This window comes from Leucoraja erinacea, chromosome 16, assembly GCF_028641065.1.
Source record: "Leucoraja erinacea ecotype New England chromosome 16, Leri_hhj_1, whole genome shotgun sequence".
Classification (NCBI taxonomy): Eukaryota; Metazoa; Chordata; class Chondrichthyes; order Rajiformes; family Rajidae; genus Leucoraja; species Leucoraja erinaceus.
Window position 1 is genome coordinate 29,645,876 of NC_073392.1, and position 21,631 is coordinate 29,667,506.

The following is a 21,631-nucleotide window of genomic DNA, read 5'->3' on the forward strand; positions in this document are numbered from 1 at the left end:
CCCAGCGGTAGCCCTCACTGTCTCCTGCCCTTCTCAGCTCTCCCTCAGCCCTCTTCCTTTCTTCCCCCCCCCCCACCCTGCATCAGTCTGAAGAAGGGTTGCGGCCCGAAACGTTGCCTATTTCCTTCGCTCCATAGATGCTGCCGCACCCGCTGATTTTCTCCAGCATTTTTGTCTACCTTTGCATCTGCAGTTCCTTCTTAAACATCCAGGAAATTATCATCGCTATTGTTCGCGTACATGATTTTTAAATTTAAACGTGGATGGAATCAGAGGTAGAGAGAAAAAAAAATTCAGCTGGGCGAGTCCTTTTTGTAACTAGGAAATACAAAGAAGAGAACTGTTTTCCACATCTGTATCCATGGTGTGTTATCTATCCCATGCTCAGACCCCAATACACTCACTAACTGCTTTATTGACCGGTTTCACTGGCCCTATCTGGATTTTACCCCCTGCACACAAATTGGAAATTGGTCAATGCTTGGTCACAGTTGAGTTATTATCAAATTTAGCACGATAGGCTACCTGATGACATTTTGGAGGTGATTATGAGCATGTCTTTCCATTTAGGGATCGTTTTCAAAGATCGATTTCCAGATATGGATGAGAAACATTTTTTGAAAAGCAGGACAGCCATTTTTTAAACCGAGGGGTCTTGACCCAACTAATACTGCTATAGCAGTATCTTCATGGTTGAGGTTTGATCTGTGTTTAAGTGGCTTTTGGATATGCACAGATTGGAAGGTCTATGGCTCAAATAAATGCAGGCAGAGGTTAATTGAATTTAGCATCATGTTCGGCGGGGACATTAAGGGCCGAAGGGCCTGTTCCTATGCTGTACGGTTTTTCTATGACGTTTTATGACATAAGATCAATGTTGCGTCACTTATGATCATGTTGACATGCTGGGCTGCACAACAAAGAAATGAGTTGGCTCGAGTCTAGACCACGTCCTTATGTAAGTTCTAGTTCACATTTTCGAAAAAAAAAATTCACTTGCGTCTTGTTTAGTGTTGGTGGGGGCTCAGTTACCCTGGCTGTTCTGTGAACAGAACTTGTTTGGTCTAGTCCATTGGACTGTTTTACCATACAAGAGTTACTGTACTGTATATAGTATACATTTATAGCATGAACTTTCTTCAATAGTCCATGGTGAGAATCACATTGCTGATTGAAGGTTTTGCTTCGAATGGGACTTCTACATGAATACCGATCCTTTTAATAATATTACACGTTTATAATATTGTCAACAACTTTAGATTAAAATGCATTTTTTTCTAGGTCATTTTTCCTGACCAAGTCAGGAAGAGTGGTCATCCTATCCAGAGAGAACGAACAAAGGCAGAGTACTTTCCTATGGTCTACTTTATTTCCAGTCTCTTTCCCATTTCCACCTCTCGGTTCCTACCCTTCCACACCCAAAGAGTTCCAGCCTCCCCTCCACCCTCTTCCACCCACTGCTCATTTCAAATTTAAAACACCTGCAATATTTTAATTTGTATTATTTTTGTTTCCCTATACTTTTAAAAATTGTTATGAGTATTTTGGTTGCAGCTCAAGATTAAAAGTGGTCCACAAATTCTAATGCAGGAATACTTTGCATTAGTTCTGCAGGTCTGAACAGAGTTCCTCAATCAAAAGACCCTTCGGCCCACTGAGTCCATGCTGACCAGCGATCACCCCGTTACACCAGCACCATTCTACACATTAGGGACAATTTACAATTTTACCGAAGCCAATGAACCTACAAACCTGTACGTCTTTGGAGTGTGGGAAGAAACCGGAGCACCCGGAGAAAACTCATCTGGTCACGGGGAAAAAGTACGTACAGACAGCATCTGCAGTCAGGATCAAATCTGGGTCTCTGGCGCTGTAAGGCAGCAACTACCACTGTGCCACCCTACACTTTGAGGGATTTGCTTGATCGCAACTGTCCATATCTGATGTATGCCTCCTTTTTCCTGATCAGAGCCTCAATATCTCTCTTCAACCAGAGCCATTAGAACATCTCAAGATGTCAAGATTCCAGCATCTGCAGTTCCTTGTGATTACTTGAGAGTGGATGGGAATAAGCGAGTTCAGTGCTTCAACTGCGCATGCCCAGGTCATTGGTCACTGGAGATAAACATTCTCAGTGGCTGTGTGACTCCAGCTTTTTATGTCCTACCTCGGTGTAAACCAGCATCTGCAGTTCCTTCCTACACAAATGTTTTTACTGCTGTTTATTTGGGGAATTGCAAAGGCATCGATCTGCTGAAGTTACCTTCTTCCTGATCTGAAGAAAGGTTGCTATCTGAAACATAATCTGTCCTCTCTTCGCAGATGTGTCGCCTGACCCGCTGACCCACTGATATCCCCCAGCACTTTGTTTTTCACTTTCCCCCTCGCTGCCAGTTGCATCTAAAATCCCACTTCAGAAACATGGGCGATTTTTAAAATTTTACAGCCAGATTTATCACTTCTGAGATATTTTAGATGCCAAAGGAATCAAGAAAAAACCCAAATAATGCCTTACTGTTGATGAAATGCAGTTAGCAAACGCGATAATTCCCAATATTTTCAATTTCGATATCTGCACGACCAATGTTCGCCAAGCACTTTAGCTGTTGTTGTCCCTTCAGCACTCGCTTCTCTTTACCTTCATTTCGTTTCATTTTTGGAATTATGAAGTTGGGCACATGTCTCTCTCAGGCTTACCCCGACTTGCACAATTTTTTATAGGGCAACAATTCACTATTTCGGTGGTTTTTAACAGGTAGGAAAGTACGCGCTTCGTATATTAACAACATACACCGGAAGCTGCGATGTCCTCCAGATGAATTGACAGCTCCGCGCGTCAAGCCCTATGACCCAGTGACCTTACGTGCAACCCCCCAATTAACGGTGTCAGCAGCGTCCAGGGCACTCTGCGACGCACACCTGCGCAAGTACTGCCGCCACTGCTGGCGAGATTCCGATGTAAACGTGACCGATTGTAATGTGGTGGGAAGTATTGTCATTTTACCATCGTTGTTTACGTAAATGCGAGTTTCCACAAGTCGCCTGTAAGTTGGGGAGTGTCTGTACAGAAAATGGTGTAAACAACGGTTCCTTTCTTTATTGCCACAATTAAGATACTGCACATGTTCAGAATGATTGTCTTAAGAGACATTCCTTAAAAGGGAAATAGAACAACAATAGCTTTATATTCATTGATGTTCTTTAGATGTTTATCTGATCCCACATATCATAGCAGACCCATAGCAATTGTTCTTTAACCTTCGAAATTGCCATCAATTCGCTCTTTTAAGCCACAATACGTGATGGCTATACCTTGTGAATTATTAAAATCTGCTGTGTATCTCTTGCTTGGCACCCCACTGAAGGTCTTTAACATAGAGAATAGGTGTAGCAGTAGACCATTCGGCCCTTCGAGCCAGCACCGCCATTCAATATGATTATGGCTGATCATCCAAAATCAGTACCCCGTTCCGGCTTTTTCCCCATATCCCTTGATTCCAATAGCCCTTAGAGTTAAATCTAACTCTCTCTTGAAAACATCAAAAAGCAGAAACCACCCTGACTAACATTAGCTAAACCAGCATAGTTCAGAAATTCAACCCTGCCTTGTTCTTGGCCTGTGTGAGTCATGGTTACAGATTTGCCTACTTCATACATTTGCAAGTTTGGACATTGTCCAACAACGTGAACAGTTGAGGGCAGAGATATGAGACACAGCGTCCTCGACGGGCGCTGACCCAAAACGCCACCTATCCATTCTCTCCAGATACTACCTGACCCGCTGAGTTACTCCAGCACTTTGTGTCTATCTTTTATACTTTGTGTCTTGATCCAGCTCTTTAGTGACCTCTACTGAAAAAGTGTGCATTGAACTGCAGAAAATATTTCCTGCAACAGCCTCCCATAATTTAAATTTCCCTAATCTTACCTCTTGTAATCACTAGTGTATTATCATTGACTGTAAAGTACTCTGTATCATCATGAAGGTTGTGTTTAAATGCGGCTTTAGTCTGATTTGCAACTGACTTAAATTTAAAAAAAAAGCTTTTTATAAAAACGTATACATCATCCGCCTTAGATTTCCACCGGCTTCATCAATGTGCTTGACCTTTAATAAGGGGAAGGAAGGCCATGACTCACTGCTGGGAGACTTCCTGAATGGTGATTCAGTTATTGTACAATGTCAGCTAATGGCTGTTTTGACTTTTCACACTGGAGTTTAATTAGACTGTGTAGGAACTCCAGGATTAATTAATTGAATTTAAATTCCCCAGCTCCCATAGTGAGATTCAAGTAGTGGTTTTAATTAAAACTAGACCAAGTTGATGCTTGGGAAAAGTGTGAGAATCATTATTTGTGTGTTCCTCTATGTCTTTAAGTCAAAATGGGGAATTTAGTTGTCTGATCCATATGTCTGAAAAAAGTAGTTGCTAAATGGGACCTTTGTTAAAGAGAATGTGGAGAAGGTATCTATCCTTCAAATGAATGTTGCAATGTATTTATGCACATCTTGTTAGAGTTCTCTTACACAGTACGATTGAAGTCACTTTGGAGGGTGTGAGGCCATGCAAGCACTGTGGTAGAAACTGTGGCTTCAATATCCTGTTAATGTTCTTTCATTCATTCGGGATGTGGGTGCTTCTAGAAGAGCCGACGTTTATATCTCCAGTGCAGTAGCTTGCAAGGAAAGCCATTACAGAAGCTGGTTAAGATGATATCTGGACATCCATCTATAGGCCAGGCTAGGAAAGGCTGACAATTCATCTTCCGTGGGGATGAAAGTGAAGCAGATATTTTACAACAATTCATGGTCATTGTGCTGTACGCAGGAACAAATAGCATTGTCGAAAAAAACATGTAAACATATCTCTAGTCTCCCTCTCTCATCTCTCAGTCTGTAGAAGGGTCTCGATCTGAAATATTACCTTCAGCTGCCCGTCCCGCTGAGTCACTCTAGCATTTTGTGTATCTGTGAAGAAAGAACAATATGCCTGTGAATGGTTAACATGATTCTGCTGCCATGGGGGTTGGATTGAGCTGTGTTTGTTTCTCTGTGTGTCGGAGCTGCACGATTGATAATTGTTGCTAGATTCTCCAATCTCCCGGTTGATAAGACACTTTATCTCCCCGTCCCATACTGACCTGTCGGTCCTGGCCTCCTCCACTGTCAGAGTGAAGCCCAATGCAAATTGGAGGAACAGCACCTCATATTTCACTCGGGCAGCTTACAACCCAATGTACACATATTGATTTCTCGAACTTCGTAACCCTTGTTTTCCTTCTCTCTTTGTCCCACCCCCACCCTAGTTCTGACTAATTTATCTGTCCTCCCGATTCATTTTATTGATTATAATTGTCTCGTTGTCACCTTCCCCTCAGCTAACAATGAACGCGATGAGAAGGTGGCCAGCGTAACATACACCCACACACACAGAGTTTAAAAAGTATATAGATATGATGCTTCCTGTTGTCCAATCTCCAGATCCAGTCTTAAATAGATTTTAGCACAGCAAGGTCCATCTCATGTCTACAAGGCGCAATAGTGGGGAGTCAGAATCCTCCTCACGTCAGTGGGTAAGTGCTGCTCTAACAACCCTCAGTGTTTGGAACAATCAGAACAAAGCAGCCCACTTGATTAGCACAGCATTGACCACCTTAAGCATTCACTCCCTCCACCCCTGCACAACATGCACTGCAGTTACTCAACCAGGCTCTTCAGCGAGCAGCCCCCAAACCTGCAACTTCCACCACCTACAAGGATATAGGCACCTAGTGCATTGATCACTATAAAATATTTAATTGGCTTTTGCTAGAAGTGTTCATGCTACCTTGCATCCACGATATCTATTGTAATTATTTCAAACATTTGTCCCACATATGTTGTGACTATGAGGAAAGTAGTTAAAAAAAAATATTTTCCCCTTAGTCACAACATATTGGGAATCGGCATGAAGCGATTAGAGTCCTTGTTCAGTTACCTGTCACTCTTTCGCAATGTTTGCTTGCATGGTTTGCAACATTCCTTAACCAAGCTTTGTCCAAAATTTCAATTGCTACCAGATTTAAATAGACAGTGAGGTCCCAGGGAGTTGTGCTATCGCTATTCTTACAACCTTCTTCCCTTAGTATATGCTTCACTACCACCCAGCAACTTTAGGAAGATACAAGGAACTGTACATGCTGGAATTTTGAGAAAAACACAGATGAATGCTAAAGGAACTCAATGAGTCAGGCGGCATCTGTGGAAGAAATGGACAGATTACTTTTCGGGTAGATAAAAAAAAGAAAAAAAGCTGCAGATGCTCGTTATATACCAAAGATATATGGAGTAACTCAGTGGGGCGGGCAGCATCTCTGGAGAAAAAGGATGGGTGACGTTTCCGGTCTGGACCCTTTGAGTTACTCCAGCACTTTGTCTATCTTCAGATGACTTTTTGGATCAGGTCCCTTCTTCAGACTGATTGCAGTAGGGAATAGCTATCTGGAAGAGACAAGTTAGGGTGGGACAAAGCTTGGCAAGTGATAGGTGGATAAAGGTGAAGGGGGATTTGAATAGCAGATGTGTGGAATAAGTGGCAAAGGGCCAGAGGTTAAAATTCTAAGGACTCAGTGCATGTTAATGAGTCAAAAATTAATGTATTAGTATGAATCATTCTGCAAACAGTTGAAAGCTACATGCATGCTTTACATTCAGTTAAATGTTTTGATTTGTTTAAGAAGGAACTGCAGATGCTGGAAAATCGAAGGTAGACAAAAGTGCAGGAGAAACTCAGCGGGTGCGGCAGCATCTATGGAGCGAAGGAAATAGGCAATGTTTCAGGCCGAAACCCTTCTTCAAACTGATATTTTGATTTATTTCGTACCAAAACCTATTTTTAATTTGTTTCTAAAACCCTGAACCCTTTCAGCACAAACTGTGACAGGTTCCACCTTTTGACAAAAAACAATATTTATCTTCACGGTGCCCTAATGAGAAAATAACAACCCGGTTCATTTAAAAACTATGTTGCAAAGAATAATGGTAGGCAACAATTCCTCTAACTCATAAATCCTCCTTGCCCTTAATCTGACTACAAAATTGAAGCCTTGAACTCAATTTTATTGTTTTAACTAATTTCAGATCAGAATCAATGGTATTTGCTCGGACGATAAACTCTGAAGGCTATCGAAATGTTAAACTTAGAAATTATTTTTCAGGACAAGACATGCACAGTAAATGGTAAGGTCTGGGGAGTGTTTTGTCGCAGAAAGATTAAAAGCTGCAGGTACATTGTGCCTTGGAAGTGGAGAAATGGATAAATTTGCGAGGAAGGTGTTTGGTATGTTTGTCTTCATCAGCTTGAGTATTGAGCGCAGGATTTGGACATCATGTTACAAATGCACTGAGATGTTCTTAAAATTGGATATTTGCGCTGTTCTATTCGCCGGGATCGGAAGGTTTGGGTTGTAAGGAGAGACTGGGACTTTGGTCCCCGAAACCAAGGAGGTTGGATTTTTTACCCGTGGAAGACAAGGGGTGACATTATTGACGCTGTTTTTTCAGGAGGGGGAATGAAAGATAGGTCCTAGAATTAACCTTCAGTATAGTCAAATCCCCACATACATTGCCTTTAGCTTTAGGGGAAAAACAGGAGCCTAAACCATACAAAGCGATATTCCTGCCATGCTTTGTCCTGTCCCTCCTCTCTTCCAGCTTTCATACCCACCCCACCACCCTACTATCTGTCTGAAGAAGGGCCCTGACCCAAAATGTCACCTATCCATGTTCTTCATGGATGCTGCCCGACTCGCTGAGTTACTCCAGCACTGTGTCCTTCCTGCTATTTTACACTACGCGTACAGCAAAATTTGGACAGCCGCAAAATATTGGATTTACTTGAGCATAATCTGACAAATCTACCAGCTGACAAATACACGTCTTCAAAAAATGTATTTGAATCTATGATTTAACCAGAATCTTTGAATTCTGCATTTGACTTAACTGAAAATATTAGGCTGCAAGATAAGCTACAAAATGATTCTTCATCCACCCCTCTTGTGGGTTCTGCCTTTAAAACAAGGAAAAAAGGATGAAATGTAGCAAGTTTAAAAACCTCTCTCCAAATAGGAAAATAAACCTTTGCTAGCAGATTAAGTAGAACTATTAAAAGCTGGTAAAATGTACACAAAGAAAGGAATGGCAAGAAATGCTTTAATAAATGAGGCTACGGTTGTGAGGGTAGGAACATTGAGGGAAACTGTGAGAGATGGGTAAACAATAATCCGTACGCATCCCTAATGTTTCATTGCTTCCTCCTCTCCCATACAGTTGTTGAACCCGTGCTTCCAGCTCAACACAGAATGATTCTGCCTGACCATGGCAACCAAAAATGAGTTAATTCCAATTTTTTTCCCAGCTCTTGCTGTTCAAGTGGTCACACATCAACTACACCGTTTCCACCACCACCACTCTTTCAAGTGGGAAGGATCAACTTCTCCTTACGCATTATACCAGAAGAGTTTTCCTTGATCTCCCTCCGAATACTTTTACCAGGTTCGTTTTACATACAAGTTTCCACATGGTAAAATGACTACATTGGAATAAACTTCCTGATATATTTGCAGGAGCTTAAACCTTGCTCTAGATCCAAAAGGGTGAAGAGCAGGATTTAAACAAAAGATGTGGGCAGATCAAAATGTTATACACATCATTCAAACTAACTGCCTAATTCCAAGGTTAAATATTTCAGTGCTGTAACAACTGACTTTAGCAGTTCCATTGCAGTGACTTGCATTTTAATACTGCTGCATGAGCTGAACACTTTCCAAATGTGCCAGCAGTTAAGGTTTAAAAATTACAAGAACGCTTTGAAGAAATTGACATAGTGGAACTTTATTAGAACATATCCACACTTATAAGAAGTGTAAAGAATAGGCCCGAACAGCTGTATTTAAAAAAAAACAAAAAAAAACTGGCTTTTATTTTGCTATTAGTATTGCTGGTAGCTATTTACGGACACAGCCAAAAAAAACATAAGGAACTGCAAGTGAGGTACATTCGGAACCTCAAATACATCTTCAATGTAAAACAAAAACATAAAAAGGCAGGCATTACATATACCAACATATGATAAATAGAAGGCCTTGAGTGCATGGTGCCAATGGCCACGCGCATTTTTTTATTGAAGGACTGCCGAGCTTTGTTTCGCAAGCGGAGCAGGACCTCTATTTAATCTGCAAGGACACAGCTGTGGCCTGGAACAGAGACAGAATTCCTGTGTCACCCTCAACCTCCAAAAACCCCCCCCCCCCCCCCCCCCCCCCCGCATTAAAATTTCCACATTGTACATAAGCTTGGCTTGGTTTACATCAATTATCACTTTTCAGAAGTCATCAAGATTTTACATAAAGGAATTCAAACGTCCATTATTTTGCACCCCCCCCCCCCCCCCCCCCACAATACATTTAAAAATTTCAGTTTAGGCTACAGTATTAGCATTAAGAAATCCAATTATACAAAAGTCGAATCAAGCTACATCTATAAACAGTGATGGCAAACTAATTTCTTAGTTTGGTTCTATGTCAAGAAATACAAGCTGACAAGAGTGCTTTTTCTTACCAGTAAGGCTGCACCTACTGACCATGTAAAGTGGATAGGTTTTTAAAAAAAAGCTACAGTAATATTTAACCAAAGTTTAGATGGATACATGCATACTGTAAAAATGACCATAACTACACATCAGTACACCACTGAACTAGAAATAAAAAACTGCCTTTGTTGGCTTTTAAATATTGGTAGCAAACAGAGATGTCAGGGACAGTATATAGATCAAATGAGAGGCCGGAATAATCAAGACACTATCTTACTAGGTTTAACAAACACCAATTCAAGGTTGTTTTTTTAAATCAAGTGACTGTAAATATATGGTAGGGTGCACTGGTCTTGCATTTGTGCCTTATAGAACACTACAAAACGCCTTGTGCCTCGGGCGCTTTGCTTGCAGGGCAGCCCTTGTGGCCATTTCGAAAACTTCCCTCACACCATCTTTAGTTTTTGCCGAGCATTCCATGTAGCCGTACGCACAAATCTTGGTGACCATCTCTTTGCCTTCTTCGGGTTTCACAGGCTCCTGCATAATGCAAAAGACCATTATTAAAATAATATTTAAAAACTAGGAATCAAATCACTAATTAATAGGAAATCAGAAGGTAGTCTGCATTACTCTCTGCTCAGTTCTGACTTGAAGGTAAAGTTTATCTAGTCATGAGTGGTGTAGCTATTTTTAAGCTCAGAATTATAGAGTCACACAGCATGGAAACAGACCCTTCGCTCAACTTGCCCGCACTGACCAACATGTCCCATCTATGTTCGTCCCATCTGCCTGCATTTGGTCCACATTCTTCTAAACCTGTCCTATCCATATACCTGTCTAAACGTTTCTTAAACATTGCCATAGTACCTGCCTCAACTACCTCCTCCGGCAGCTTATTTCACCACCACCCTTTGTGTGAAACATTACCACTCAGATTCCTATTAAATCTTTCCCCCACCTTAACCTGCCCGATTTATTTATTTCATGATTCTGTACACCTTCATAAGATTTAAGTTTTCCCCGAAGATTCAAAGCTGAAAATGACATTGCAAACAGATACATCCCTTGCTGTTGTTCAACTCAACATATATGTTATTATAGAAAAACAGGATGCCCAAGATAAAAATCACAATTGATATCATCGCCAGTGTGTGAAGCTTCGTTCAGCGCGGTCTGTTGGCCTGGAAGCCGCGGTCTCCGGTAAGAGGGCGGTCGTTCCTGGCACCCCAAGCCTCTGAGGGTTCTCCCGACGCCGGAGTACCATCACCTGGCGAGAACGGCCGGGAACATCGGGCCCCGTAACGACGACTGTGGAGGCCTCAATAGGTCCGACTCTGGGTGGACAAGAGGATGGGGACTGGACTTTGTGCCTTCCCCCACAGTGGGAATCTCTGTGGGGGGGATGTTTTTATGTTTTAATGTTAAACTTCTTGAATGCTATGTTGTATTTTTATTAGTGTGCTGCAAGGACATCTGAATTTCCCCTGAATAAGGGGATTAATAAAGTAATAATCTAATCTAATCTAATCACAAAGTAAATACTCTGAACCTTTAGCAATAACACCCCACCCCCCCCAAAGGAAAACAGACACTGATGAACTTGGTCAATATCTTCACAAAACACAGTGCTGGGGTAATTCAGCAGGTCAGACAAGAAACAAGGGTCCCCACCCAAACATCACCTATCCACATCCTCCAGGGATGCTGCGTGACCCACTGAGAGTTACTTCAGCACTTAGTGTTTTGCTCAAAGTTCCAGCATCTGCAATCTCTTCCTGTATTTCCCTACTAACCTGCTTCATCTTTGCCAGTTCCCTTCGTGTGTGCTCATCGTTCCTCAAATCCTTTTTGTTCCCAACAAGGATAATGGGCACACTAGGGCAAAAATGTTTCACTTCTGGAGTCCACTTCTCTGGAATATTTTCTAGTTTGTAGGGAAAAAAAATGAATACATGCGTTTTACTTGTATAGCAGATTCAGAATCATATGCAGCATGGCAGGTTTTACACACTCCCTGTTATATATTTTTTGTTTTTATTGTTATTTGTAAATATTCTATTGAATCAGTTCCCACCAGCCTGTAAAAAAAGCACATACAATACTAATTACTTGAGGAAAAAAGGTTCTCTCACATCACCTCTTTTTGACCGAGCAGCCCATGTCTGCGATATCTGGTAGTCAACTTCATAATTAAAAGGACTTTCTCTTTTATCTAAATACTTCATGATCTCCAAAACATGAAGCTGCCTCTGCAATTTAACTCTCAAAAGTTCTACAATTACACTCCAACTATACTTCAGCTCTATAAATATTGTAGCAAATCTCTTCAGACTCCTCTCCCAAGCCACCGTGTCCTTCCGAAAATGCAGTGTCAGCACCAAACACTCCTTCTGCCCCAGCAGGATGATGCTCTGTATAAGCTTAGTTCGCCTTTGTAGATATGGCCATAATGTACAAAAGCCAGAGTCCAGGATACTGTTCGCTTTAGTGAGTGATTTAGCCTGTCTTGCCACCTTCAATGTGATCTCTATTTTTGCACATTTGAAAACTTTATAGGTGTTCTCAGTCTCATTTTATAATGCATTAGGGTAATGGTCTGATTTGACAATATTACCACAGAATCTTCTGTAGCTGCAAATCATTCCAGATTTCTAGGAGCATTAAATAGCCTACTCAACTGGGGGGAGGGAGGTTGGGCAGATACACTTTGCACCAAGCTGACCAGCTGTATGCTGTGTGATAAATCTAGAGGGGCTTGACTAAAGGTCATTACCCTTAATTAAATAGGCAAGTTTAGTCAAGGTTGCTGTTCACCTTGATTTTATTTGCACTCATATTTTGTTTTATTAATGCAGTCTTTTTTCTTTTCATCGTCTTGTATAATTTGTGTGTAATTAATGTCTATTTATGTTTTTGTATGGTGTCTGAGTCTATGTGCCTGTGTGCGGCTGCAAGATTTCCATTGTACCTGTACCTCACCGTGCTTGTGCATGCAAGAAGAAACTCTTCTTTACTTGTCTGCATTTTTACACTTGAACAATAATTCAAAGTGTTAAAATAGCACAGCCATCTCACATTTTACATGGGGCGGGGGGGGGGTGGTTACATTCTTGAAAAGGCAGGTGTAATTCAAAACATCGCAAATAGAACATAAGCGATTACGCTGCCAGCTGTAAATATGAGTGTGTTATTCCAAAATACAAGTGTAAATCAGACTTTGGCCTTAAATGAAAAAGCATGTTATTCTAATAACGCATAAATCAAAGTGCAGTGTCCAGGATAGACGGAGGACAATTTGATCCAGTGCTTTTGTACTTGCCACACTGTGTACCGCACAAGTCTTCAGTAACCAGCAAGCAACTCCAAAACAATGCTTTCAAAATAAAATAATTATGCAATAACCACAGCAATGCCATGGAAAATCACCCCAGAAGAATCTTTACACTGAATAATGTAACAGGAGGATCAAAGGCAATGACATCATACAAATTATAATGAGACTGCAGAACAAGATGTTAGTAATCACACTAAATATTAACCTTACAGATCACTGCACAAGGCAATAAACTGTCCATTTCCAGAAAATTTTAAATGCCTGAGACGTGAAAGGCTTGTTAAATGTCTTCGTATTTTTACATTAAGATCTTCAGAAAGAATTAAATGCAGCACACGCCCTTCTCAAAAGAGTACTACACATTTAAGTTGTCTAAATGTTTTTTGTTAAAATGTCTCCTTTAGATGGACATTTCTAACTGTGTAAATGCAAATCACTCTTCAACACTGACAAAAACAAAATGACTTCAGTTTAGATTAATATATTTAACTAAAAGAATGATAGAGTAGTAAGATTAAGCAGTACAATAAAGTTATCTCACCCAAACTGTCAGGACTATCGATTGAAAAACACATTAGAATTACATCTGTATCTGGATAGGAGAGAGGCCGAAGTCGATCATAATCTTCCTGTCCTGCTGTGTCCCAAAGAGCCAGTTCAACCTGGAGAAGATTAAAACGGTCAATTTTTATAAAGAATAAATAAAGAAAATTCATTTTCTGTTCCTGAATTAAATCAATCCCTGCAGCATTGGAAATAGAATAGGCAAATCACACAGGTTTGCTCTTCATTTTGAGAGAGCAAGTCTGCTGTAAAGATAGTCTTGAATATTGGTAATGAACTCAAACACATCGATGAATGTTTAGTTTAGTTGAGAGATACAGCATGGAAACAGGCCCTTCCACCCATTGAGTCCATGACAACCATTGATGATCCATTCACACAATTTCAATTTAATCCAATCCCAACACTAGGAGCAATTTTACAAAGGGCAACGAACCTACAAACTCTCACACTTTTGGGTTGTGTGAGGAAGCCTGTGCATGCACAAGGAGATCATGCAAACTCCACACACACAGAACGTGAGCTTATGATTGAACCCGGCACTACAGCTCCAATTTAAACAAGTCTAAAGAAGATCTCAACCCAGGTGTCACCTATTCCTTTTCTCCAGAGATGCTGCGTGACCCGCTGAGTTACTCCAGCATTTTGTGTCTATCTTCTGTGTAAACCAGCATCTGCATTTCGCGCCACACCTTAAACAAGGCCCTGTTGTGATTAATGTGTCTTACAGCACCAGAGACCTAGGGTTGATCCCGACTACAGGTATTGTCCATACGGAGTTTGTACGTTTTCCCTTTTTCCACACTGTATTTCTAAAGTCTAAAGAGTCTTAAAATGAACGAGAAATATTAAAAACACACAATCATGTTTTAATAGGGTTAACACAATCGGCTTAATAACACACTTTACAGTTCACCGTTAGTCTGTTCCTTCCTCTCCTATACTCTCACTTCTATTTTAAAAGAGGGACCAATGCTGATAAATTCAGACAAATGGGGAAATAATATTATGCATTAAAGCTAGATGAACAATAGCCAAGAGAATAGGGTTATTGAAACCGTTTGAATGTTACACATGTTATACGAACAGAATATTTTAGATGTTACTACCAACCTGCTTTCCATCCACTTCAATATCTGCTACATAATTTTCAAAAACCGTTGGAACGTACACCTCAGGGAACTGATCCTTACTGAAGACAATGAGTAGACATGTCTTGCCACAAGCACCATCACCAACTATAACGAGTTTTTTGCGAATGGCAGCCATCGCTGTAAAAAAAAAACAGAGATCTATTACATATTGCAGCCATTATACCAATTTGGTTACAAATTATACCCAGCAGAAAATCTTTTTTTTTTTTTTTTTTTAATGTGCAATTGTTCAACTTCTACAGTGTTTTTTAAATTGGGAAACTGGCATTTCCCTTTATATTGTTTCAGCTTTTGCGAAAGTGCATATCCACAGTACAGTTGGGTAGAAAAATAGACCCAGTGACAGTGTGCAACCAGGGAGTTATAAACAAAATACAGCATGGTAACAGGCCGTTCAGCCCATTGAATCTGCACAAACCATTCAATTGCACAAATCCTACATTAATCCCATATTTTATTCTCCGCATTCTTAATAAAATCCCTATCCCCGAGGTTAGTCCATTCACCTATATTAGGAGCAATTCACAATGAAGCTGTGAATCATGGCTTTGAGATGTGTGAAAAACCAAGCACCCAGAGAAAACCCCACGTGATCATCTTCCAGCCTCATCCTTATGGTTTGGCAAGTGCTTTGAGATAGATAAACACAATGCATTTGGTAGATGAAACATCCAACAGGTACTGATCACCAGCTCAGGGTGGTGGGGATAGACCCAATCAAGCAGGCTGCTGTATCCTGGTGCTATTAAGCTTTGAAAACATTGTTGAATCTGCACACATCTAGCCAAGCGGAAGCGTTCCATCATACTCTCATGAAACTTTGTGTTTCAAAAAAAAAATGTGATCAGCCATGATCATATTGAATGGCGGTGCAGGCTCGAAGGGCCGAATGGCCTACTCCTGCTCCTATTTTCTATGTTTCTATACTCTCAATGCACCTTGTAGATAATGTAAAGGCTTTGGGGATTCAAAGGGTCCAATAGGATATCAGCCCTGATAATCATCATATTTGTGTGGCTAGTCTAATTATGGCTCTGGTTAACAGTGACCCCAGGATGTTAAAGGCGAGGGATTTGTGTAATGCCAATGATTGACTATGTTGTTGGTGGTAGTTAAGATGAGAATTTCATGTTCCTAAGTTCTAAGAGCAGAATTAGGCCATCTGGCCCATCAAGTCTACTCAACCATTCAATCATGGCTAATCTATCTTTCTCTCGCAACCCCATTCTCCTGCCTTCTCCCAATACCCCTTACAGCCTCACTAATTAAGAATCTGGAAAATTCTGAAAGAATTTCACATTGCAGTTAGAATTTGAGCGGAAGGGATCAAAGACCAAAAATGACTCATTTGGTACAGAATGAAAAATTATCTTTGGTCTTTCTACAGTCCCACAAAGCCTAAATCTACTCCTGAAAACTCACCTCCACTTGAGTTTTATATAAACTCATACTTTTTAATAAATTACATTTTTTATTCAGTGCCTTTAACAAAAAAGGTCCACTGCTTCAGTTCTTGGAAATGTATGACATTATAAAAAGAATAAGGAAGATATCAAAATATCACGAGGAGTTCAAGTTTTTTTTTAAAAAAAGAGGTAGTATAGGGAGGTTTCGGCAAACACTTCAGAACTCAGGGCAGCCAAAGCACGCCCACCAAAAGGCAGAGCAAATAAAAAATTACGGATTCTCACAATGCTAGAATTAGAGAACTGCAGACGTGAGCAAAGAGTGCAGGGTTGGAAGAGATTGCAAATGTGGAGAGTTGAGATCATGGGGAGACAAAAGAGAAAATTATAAAACTGAGGTTGTAAATTGATAAGGAACCTTTGTTTGGGCACACATTCTTACCACATCCAACAAAACACCTGGTTTACAGGTTTAGACAACTCCCAGGAAACAAAATGCACACAATTACAACTCAATTGATGTAATTCTTTTGGCAAGTGGGTGTAACTATTGCTTTGAATCAGTGTTCTGGCATGCTCTGGCAAGGCTTGGGGTTACTGCAGATTTGTCCTTGAGAAGCTGTCAATTTTGACAGCATAACTGCATGAAAATTAGTAGGCAAAATGGCAAGTATTGCTAAAGGGGTGACAGAAACCCAAAAGACAACCTTCATTTGCTCTCCTAGAGCAAAACACAAAGTGTTTGAGTAACTCAGCAAGTCATGCAGCATCTGAGGAAGAAATGGACAGCCGACATTTCGGGTCAGGACCCTTCTTCAGATTGAAACCAGAAACGCCCCCTACCCATTTCCTCCGCAGCTGCTGCCTGACCTGATGGTTTACTCCAGCACGTTGTGCATTGCTCAAGAATCCTGCATGCAAAGTTCCTTGGGTCTCAGTTTGCTCTTTCGTGGTTAAAACTGGACTCATCAATATAATGTTACAGAATATTATAAAAGTGGAAGGGACAGGCAAGGGAAAAAAAGGCGCATAATTCCCCCAGCCCATCCCTATAGTACAGATAATAGGAATGGGATGTGCAAACTGTTTTTGTCAATATCGTTTTATACTCTGAAGTAAAAGCTCAGTAAAGGATCTATCTTTATAAATTAACATGGAACTAGCATTTTCTCATCAGCAACAGCAAAGCTAAACGACAACTATCCATTTCTTCCACAGATGCTGCCGGACTTGCAGTTACTCCAGCACTGTACGTATTGCTCAAATGGAGTAAACGAAAGATGTTGTTTGAGTTTCTGTCACCACTTTAGCAATAATTGGCCTTTTCCAATTAATTGCTTTATTGAAGTCAAACCCTGTTTTCTTTTTTAAATATGTACAATGTAAAGATCAGCTTTCTCAATTCTGTAGAAGAGTTAGTTACTCTACCCCAAAATGCCATTGTTCACATAGTTCAAAAAGTGATTTTTGGGGTAAGTAACCAAAGGAAATAGGATCTAACGATCTAATAATTAATGTAATTAGAACATTTTAGTCAGGCATACTAAGATTTCAGGACAGGCACACAATAAAGGGAGACAAGAGACTGCAGGTGCTTGAATCTAAAGCAAAAAAAATGCTGTAAGAAGTCTGGGTTAGGCAGCATCTATGGAAGCAAATGGATGATTGGTTTCTGGCTGAGACTGCATCAAGATCAAGATGCATTTAATTGTCATTAATTGTCATCAGGATGCGGTTCATCCAGTAGTTTATTTTTTTGCTCACTCGGAGGAGAAAATGCAATCCCTGCCGAATATTTGGGAGGTTTAAACGGTTTATTTGCAAAATGCACTGCAGTGAGATTTTGTACTTTGTGTTCTTAACTACGGATATACGTCACCAATTCTTTCTAAAACTGAACGTTCAATTCTTCCTTATTTTCTTTCCATTTAACAGAATGTTCCACCCCAAAAGGAAGTTGATTGTTAAGGATCATTAAGGAACCACACCATTTAAACAAAACTTAACACTTCACATTTCAATGTTTGTGCGCATCTTTTTAAAATCTCAAAATTATTTGTAAATCATTGCTAAAATTCAGTAATTATTCTTCACCATTTTTGTGCACTCAAAACCACTTTCCATTCTGGTCTGTATCTTCAATTACACAAGGAGGGATTTTAGAATTTGATTTACTTTAATAAAATACTTCACTTTTGTAAAATTGCACATTTGCCGTTCTGCTTTAAAAAAAAAAATGTTTGAATTACCTCACAGGCCAATTTACCTACAAACCCAGACACATTTGTTCAACTCCATTAGACAGCACCAGAGGTAAGGATTGAACCTGGGTCTCTGACATTGTGAGGCAGTAGCTCTGCCAGTTGCACCACTGTGCTGCCCAGATTGATGGGTAGGTTTGGGGAGGAGGGGGGGTGGGGGGGGGGGGGGGGAAGAGGCAGAAAAAAAATATCCAAGCCTGCAAGGGTGCTTTGGAAAATAAAACTAGAAACAAAATGACTGAAATATATTTACTCATATTCCTTTTATTACCTCCATGTTATTTGCTACTGCTAAGCAACCCTCTAAACTTCATGAAATGGGCGGATTGAATGTCACAATCAGAGGAAATGGAACGCGGAACCAAAATAATCTTAAATTTAAATTACCTGCTACAATTACTGCCCACTAAACCCATTTCTGGAATTCATTATGAATATGTATGTAAAGAGACAGTAAATCAGTCCAATGCGAGCCGTTTATTTTTTGTTCTACGTTCAAGCATTTGCAATCTGTGCCTCTGCTAGATATACATTGTTCAGACATTATGGCTAGCAACACAAATGCAAGGAATGTCATTATTTTTTTGTTATCAACAAAATATCACTCGGCCCTCATGGCAGGGAATGGGTGGGGTCAACCACCAGTAGGCAGTGTTCCTGCCAATGTGGTCCCTAGTATAATAAATAACTTAGCCTAGCCCTGAAGTCTACTGCTTTCACAGGCCACATGAAGCATTTCACTGCAACTCCATTAACCCTTTTCTTCAAAAAAATAATAATAATGTCCTCTCCTCCACCCATTCTCCTACTGCAACCTCTAGCAGTAAGAGAATGATTATGGTGTGGAACATGTCACTAGATGCAAAGTAAATGCCTTTCACAGGAATGATAGATACACAAGAAAAAAGGAATGGAAAGATTGGGTGATATAATAAAGTATGGGAAGAGCTCATGTGAAGCACACACAGGATCACAAAGTAGTTAAGATGAATGCCTTGCTTTTGTCATGTGCATTCAACATATTGCTGTGGTATTTCAAAATAACTGAACCAATTCATTTTTAAACAATGTGGTATGACACCACCAACAAAAATCAGGTTGAAAGCTGAAGAAAAAATATACTGTAGGCTCTAATGATGATATAGTAAAATTGATCATGAGTAACACAATAGAAATGCAGTTGCCAATCGAGGGATTTAGATTTTACGCAGTTTTGAGAGCAGTCTTTGACTCTTAGAAACATAGAAAATAGGTGCATAGGTGCCATTCGGCCCTTCGAACCAGCACTGCCATTCATTGTGATCATGGCTGATCGTCCCCAATCAATAACCCATGCCTGCCTTCTCCCCATATCCCTTGATTCCACTAGTCCCTAGAGCTCTATCCAACTCTCTCTTAAATCCATCCAGTGACTTGGCCTCCACTGCCCTCTGCGGCAGGGAATTCCACAAATTCACAACTCTCTGGGTGAAAACGTTTTTTCTCACCTCAGTCTTAAATGGCTTCCCCTTTATTCTAAGACTGTGGCCCCTGGTTCTGGACTCGCCCAACATTGGGAACATTTTTCCTGCATCTAGCTTGTCCAGTCCTTTAATAATTTTAGATGTTTCTATAAGATCCCCCCTCATCATTCTATAATCCAGTGAATACAAGCCTAGTCTTTTCAATCTTTCCTCATATGACAGTCCCGCCATCCCAGGGATCAATCTCTTGAACCTACGCTGCACTGCCACAATCACAACAACGTCCTTCCTCAAATTCGGAGACCAAAACTGGCCACAATACTCCAGATGTGGTCTCACCAGAGCCCTATACAACTGCAGAAGAACCTCTTTGCTCCTATACTGAAATCCTCTTGTTATGAAGGCCAACATTCCATTAGCTTTCTTCACTGCCTGCTGTACCTGCACGCCAACTTTCATTGACTGGTGTACAAGGTCGCCCAGGTCTCGCTGCACCTCCCTCTTGCCTAACCTAACCCCATTGAGATAATAATCTGCCCACTTATTTTTGCTGCCAAAGTGGATAGCCTCACATTTATCTATATTATACTGCATCTGCCACGCATCTGCCCATTCACTCAACCTGTCCAGGTCACCCTGCAACCTCCTAACATCCTCTTCACAGTTCACACTGCCACCCAGCTTTGTGTCATCTGCAAACTTGCTAGTGTTGCTCCTAATTCCCTCTTCCAAATCATTAATTCTGGCCTCTAGACTAACTTGCGTGCAAACAACTCTTCCATCACCAGTCATGCAGCTAAATTCAGCTGTGTATGTATTATACATGGGATGGAAAATGGATTCATTCCCAAAGATGTGCTCTTTCGGGAGGTCGTCAGTGCATGGAGGCCAGGAGGAAGACTAAAGCTTTGCTACAAGGATATGATTAAGAGAGATTTGACAAAATTTCAACATTGACACTGAAAACTTGGAAACGGCTGCTGAGGACTGGGGATGGTGGAGAATGGGCCTCTACGTGGATATAAAGCATTATGGCACCACGTCGTTCAAGACTCTAGAGGCCAGACGGCACCGCCACAAAATGGTCAGTGGCAAGAGCAACACACTCTCCAATCCAACACCTGGAGACAGCTTCACGTAGAAGCTATGGGAGAGTCTACCTGCCAAGGATAGGCCTAGTCAGCCACAGCAATAAATGCAACAACAGAAGAAACGTTCCCCTCTCCAAGCAGGACAATGTCAAAGCCCCACCATCATTTCTCGTAGATGGATCAGATGCCAACAAATCATGTGTCATATAACATTTGGGAGGAATGCTGGAGGCTTTGGGAGTAAGACATGATGGATCATCCATTTAGCACTTCTGGCTGAACATGTCTATGACTGCTTCAGCCACATATTCAGAACTTGCTTGCTGGGCCCAGCCATCATAAGGATAGCATTGTGTAGGAAGGATCTGCAAATGCTGGTTTACACTGAAGATAGACACTAAACGTCACCCATTCCTTCTCTCCAGATATGCTGCCTGGCCTCCAGCATTTCAAGGTTAGTTTGTCACATACCAATTAAGGTACAGTGACATTTGAGTTACCATACAGCCATACTAAATGAAAAGCAACAAGACACACAACCACATAAAAATTAACATAAACATCCACCACAGTGGATTCCACATTCCTCACTGTGATGGAAGGCAATAAAGTTCAATCTTCTTCCTATTTGTTCGCATCTATTTAAGGATAGTATTGTTCTTGCTGCTTCCTGTTCAACAGTTCAATTGACCTCCACCATGCAAGACTAGATCTGGACTAAGAAATGTCTTTAACCATCTTAACGTAATGTTTGTAGAGCCTGACATTTTAATTTAAATCCAAGTG

At 40.7% G+C, this 21,631-nt stretch overlaps 1 protein-coding gene across 1 annotated transcript in view; it reads right to left on the bottom strand.

Moving 5' to 3' along the window:
* Positions 1-9,419: 9,419 nt before the first annotated feature.
* LOC129704725 (transforming protein RhoA) overlaps positions 9,420-21,631 on the bottom strand; it is a 30,722-nt gene continuing 18,510 nt past the window's right edge. The window contains exons 2-5 of the mRNA XM_055648034.1: positions 14,584-14,741; positions 13,448-13,568; positions 11,366-11,496; positions 9,420-10,109 (exon numbers count right to left, since the gene is read on the bottom strand). Coding sequence (XP_055504009.1) covers positions 9,936-10,109; positions 11,366-11,496; positions 13,448-13,568; positions 14,584-14,739 — 582 coding nt within the window. The 5' untranslated portion in view covers positions 14,740-14,741 and the 3' untranslated portion in view covers positions 9,420-9,935. The remainder of the gene's footprint in view (positions 10,110-11,365; positions 11,497-13,447; positions 13,569-14,583; positions 14,742-21,631) is intronic.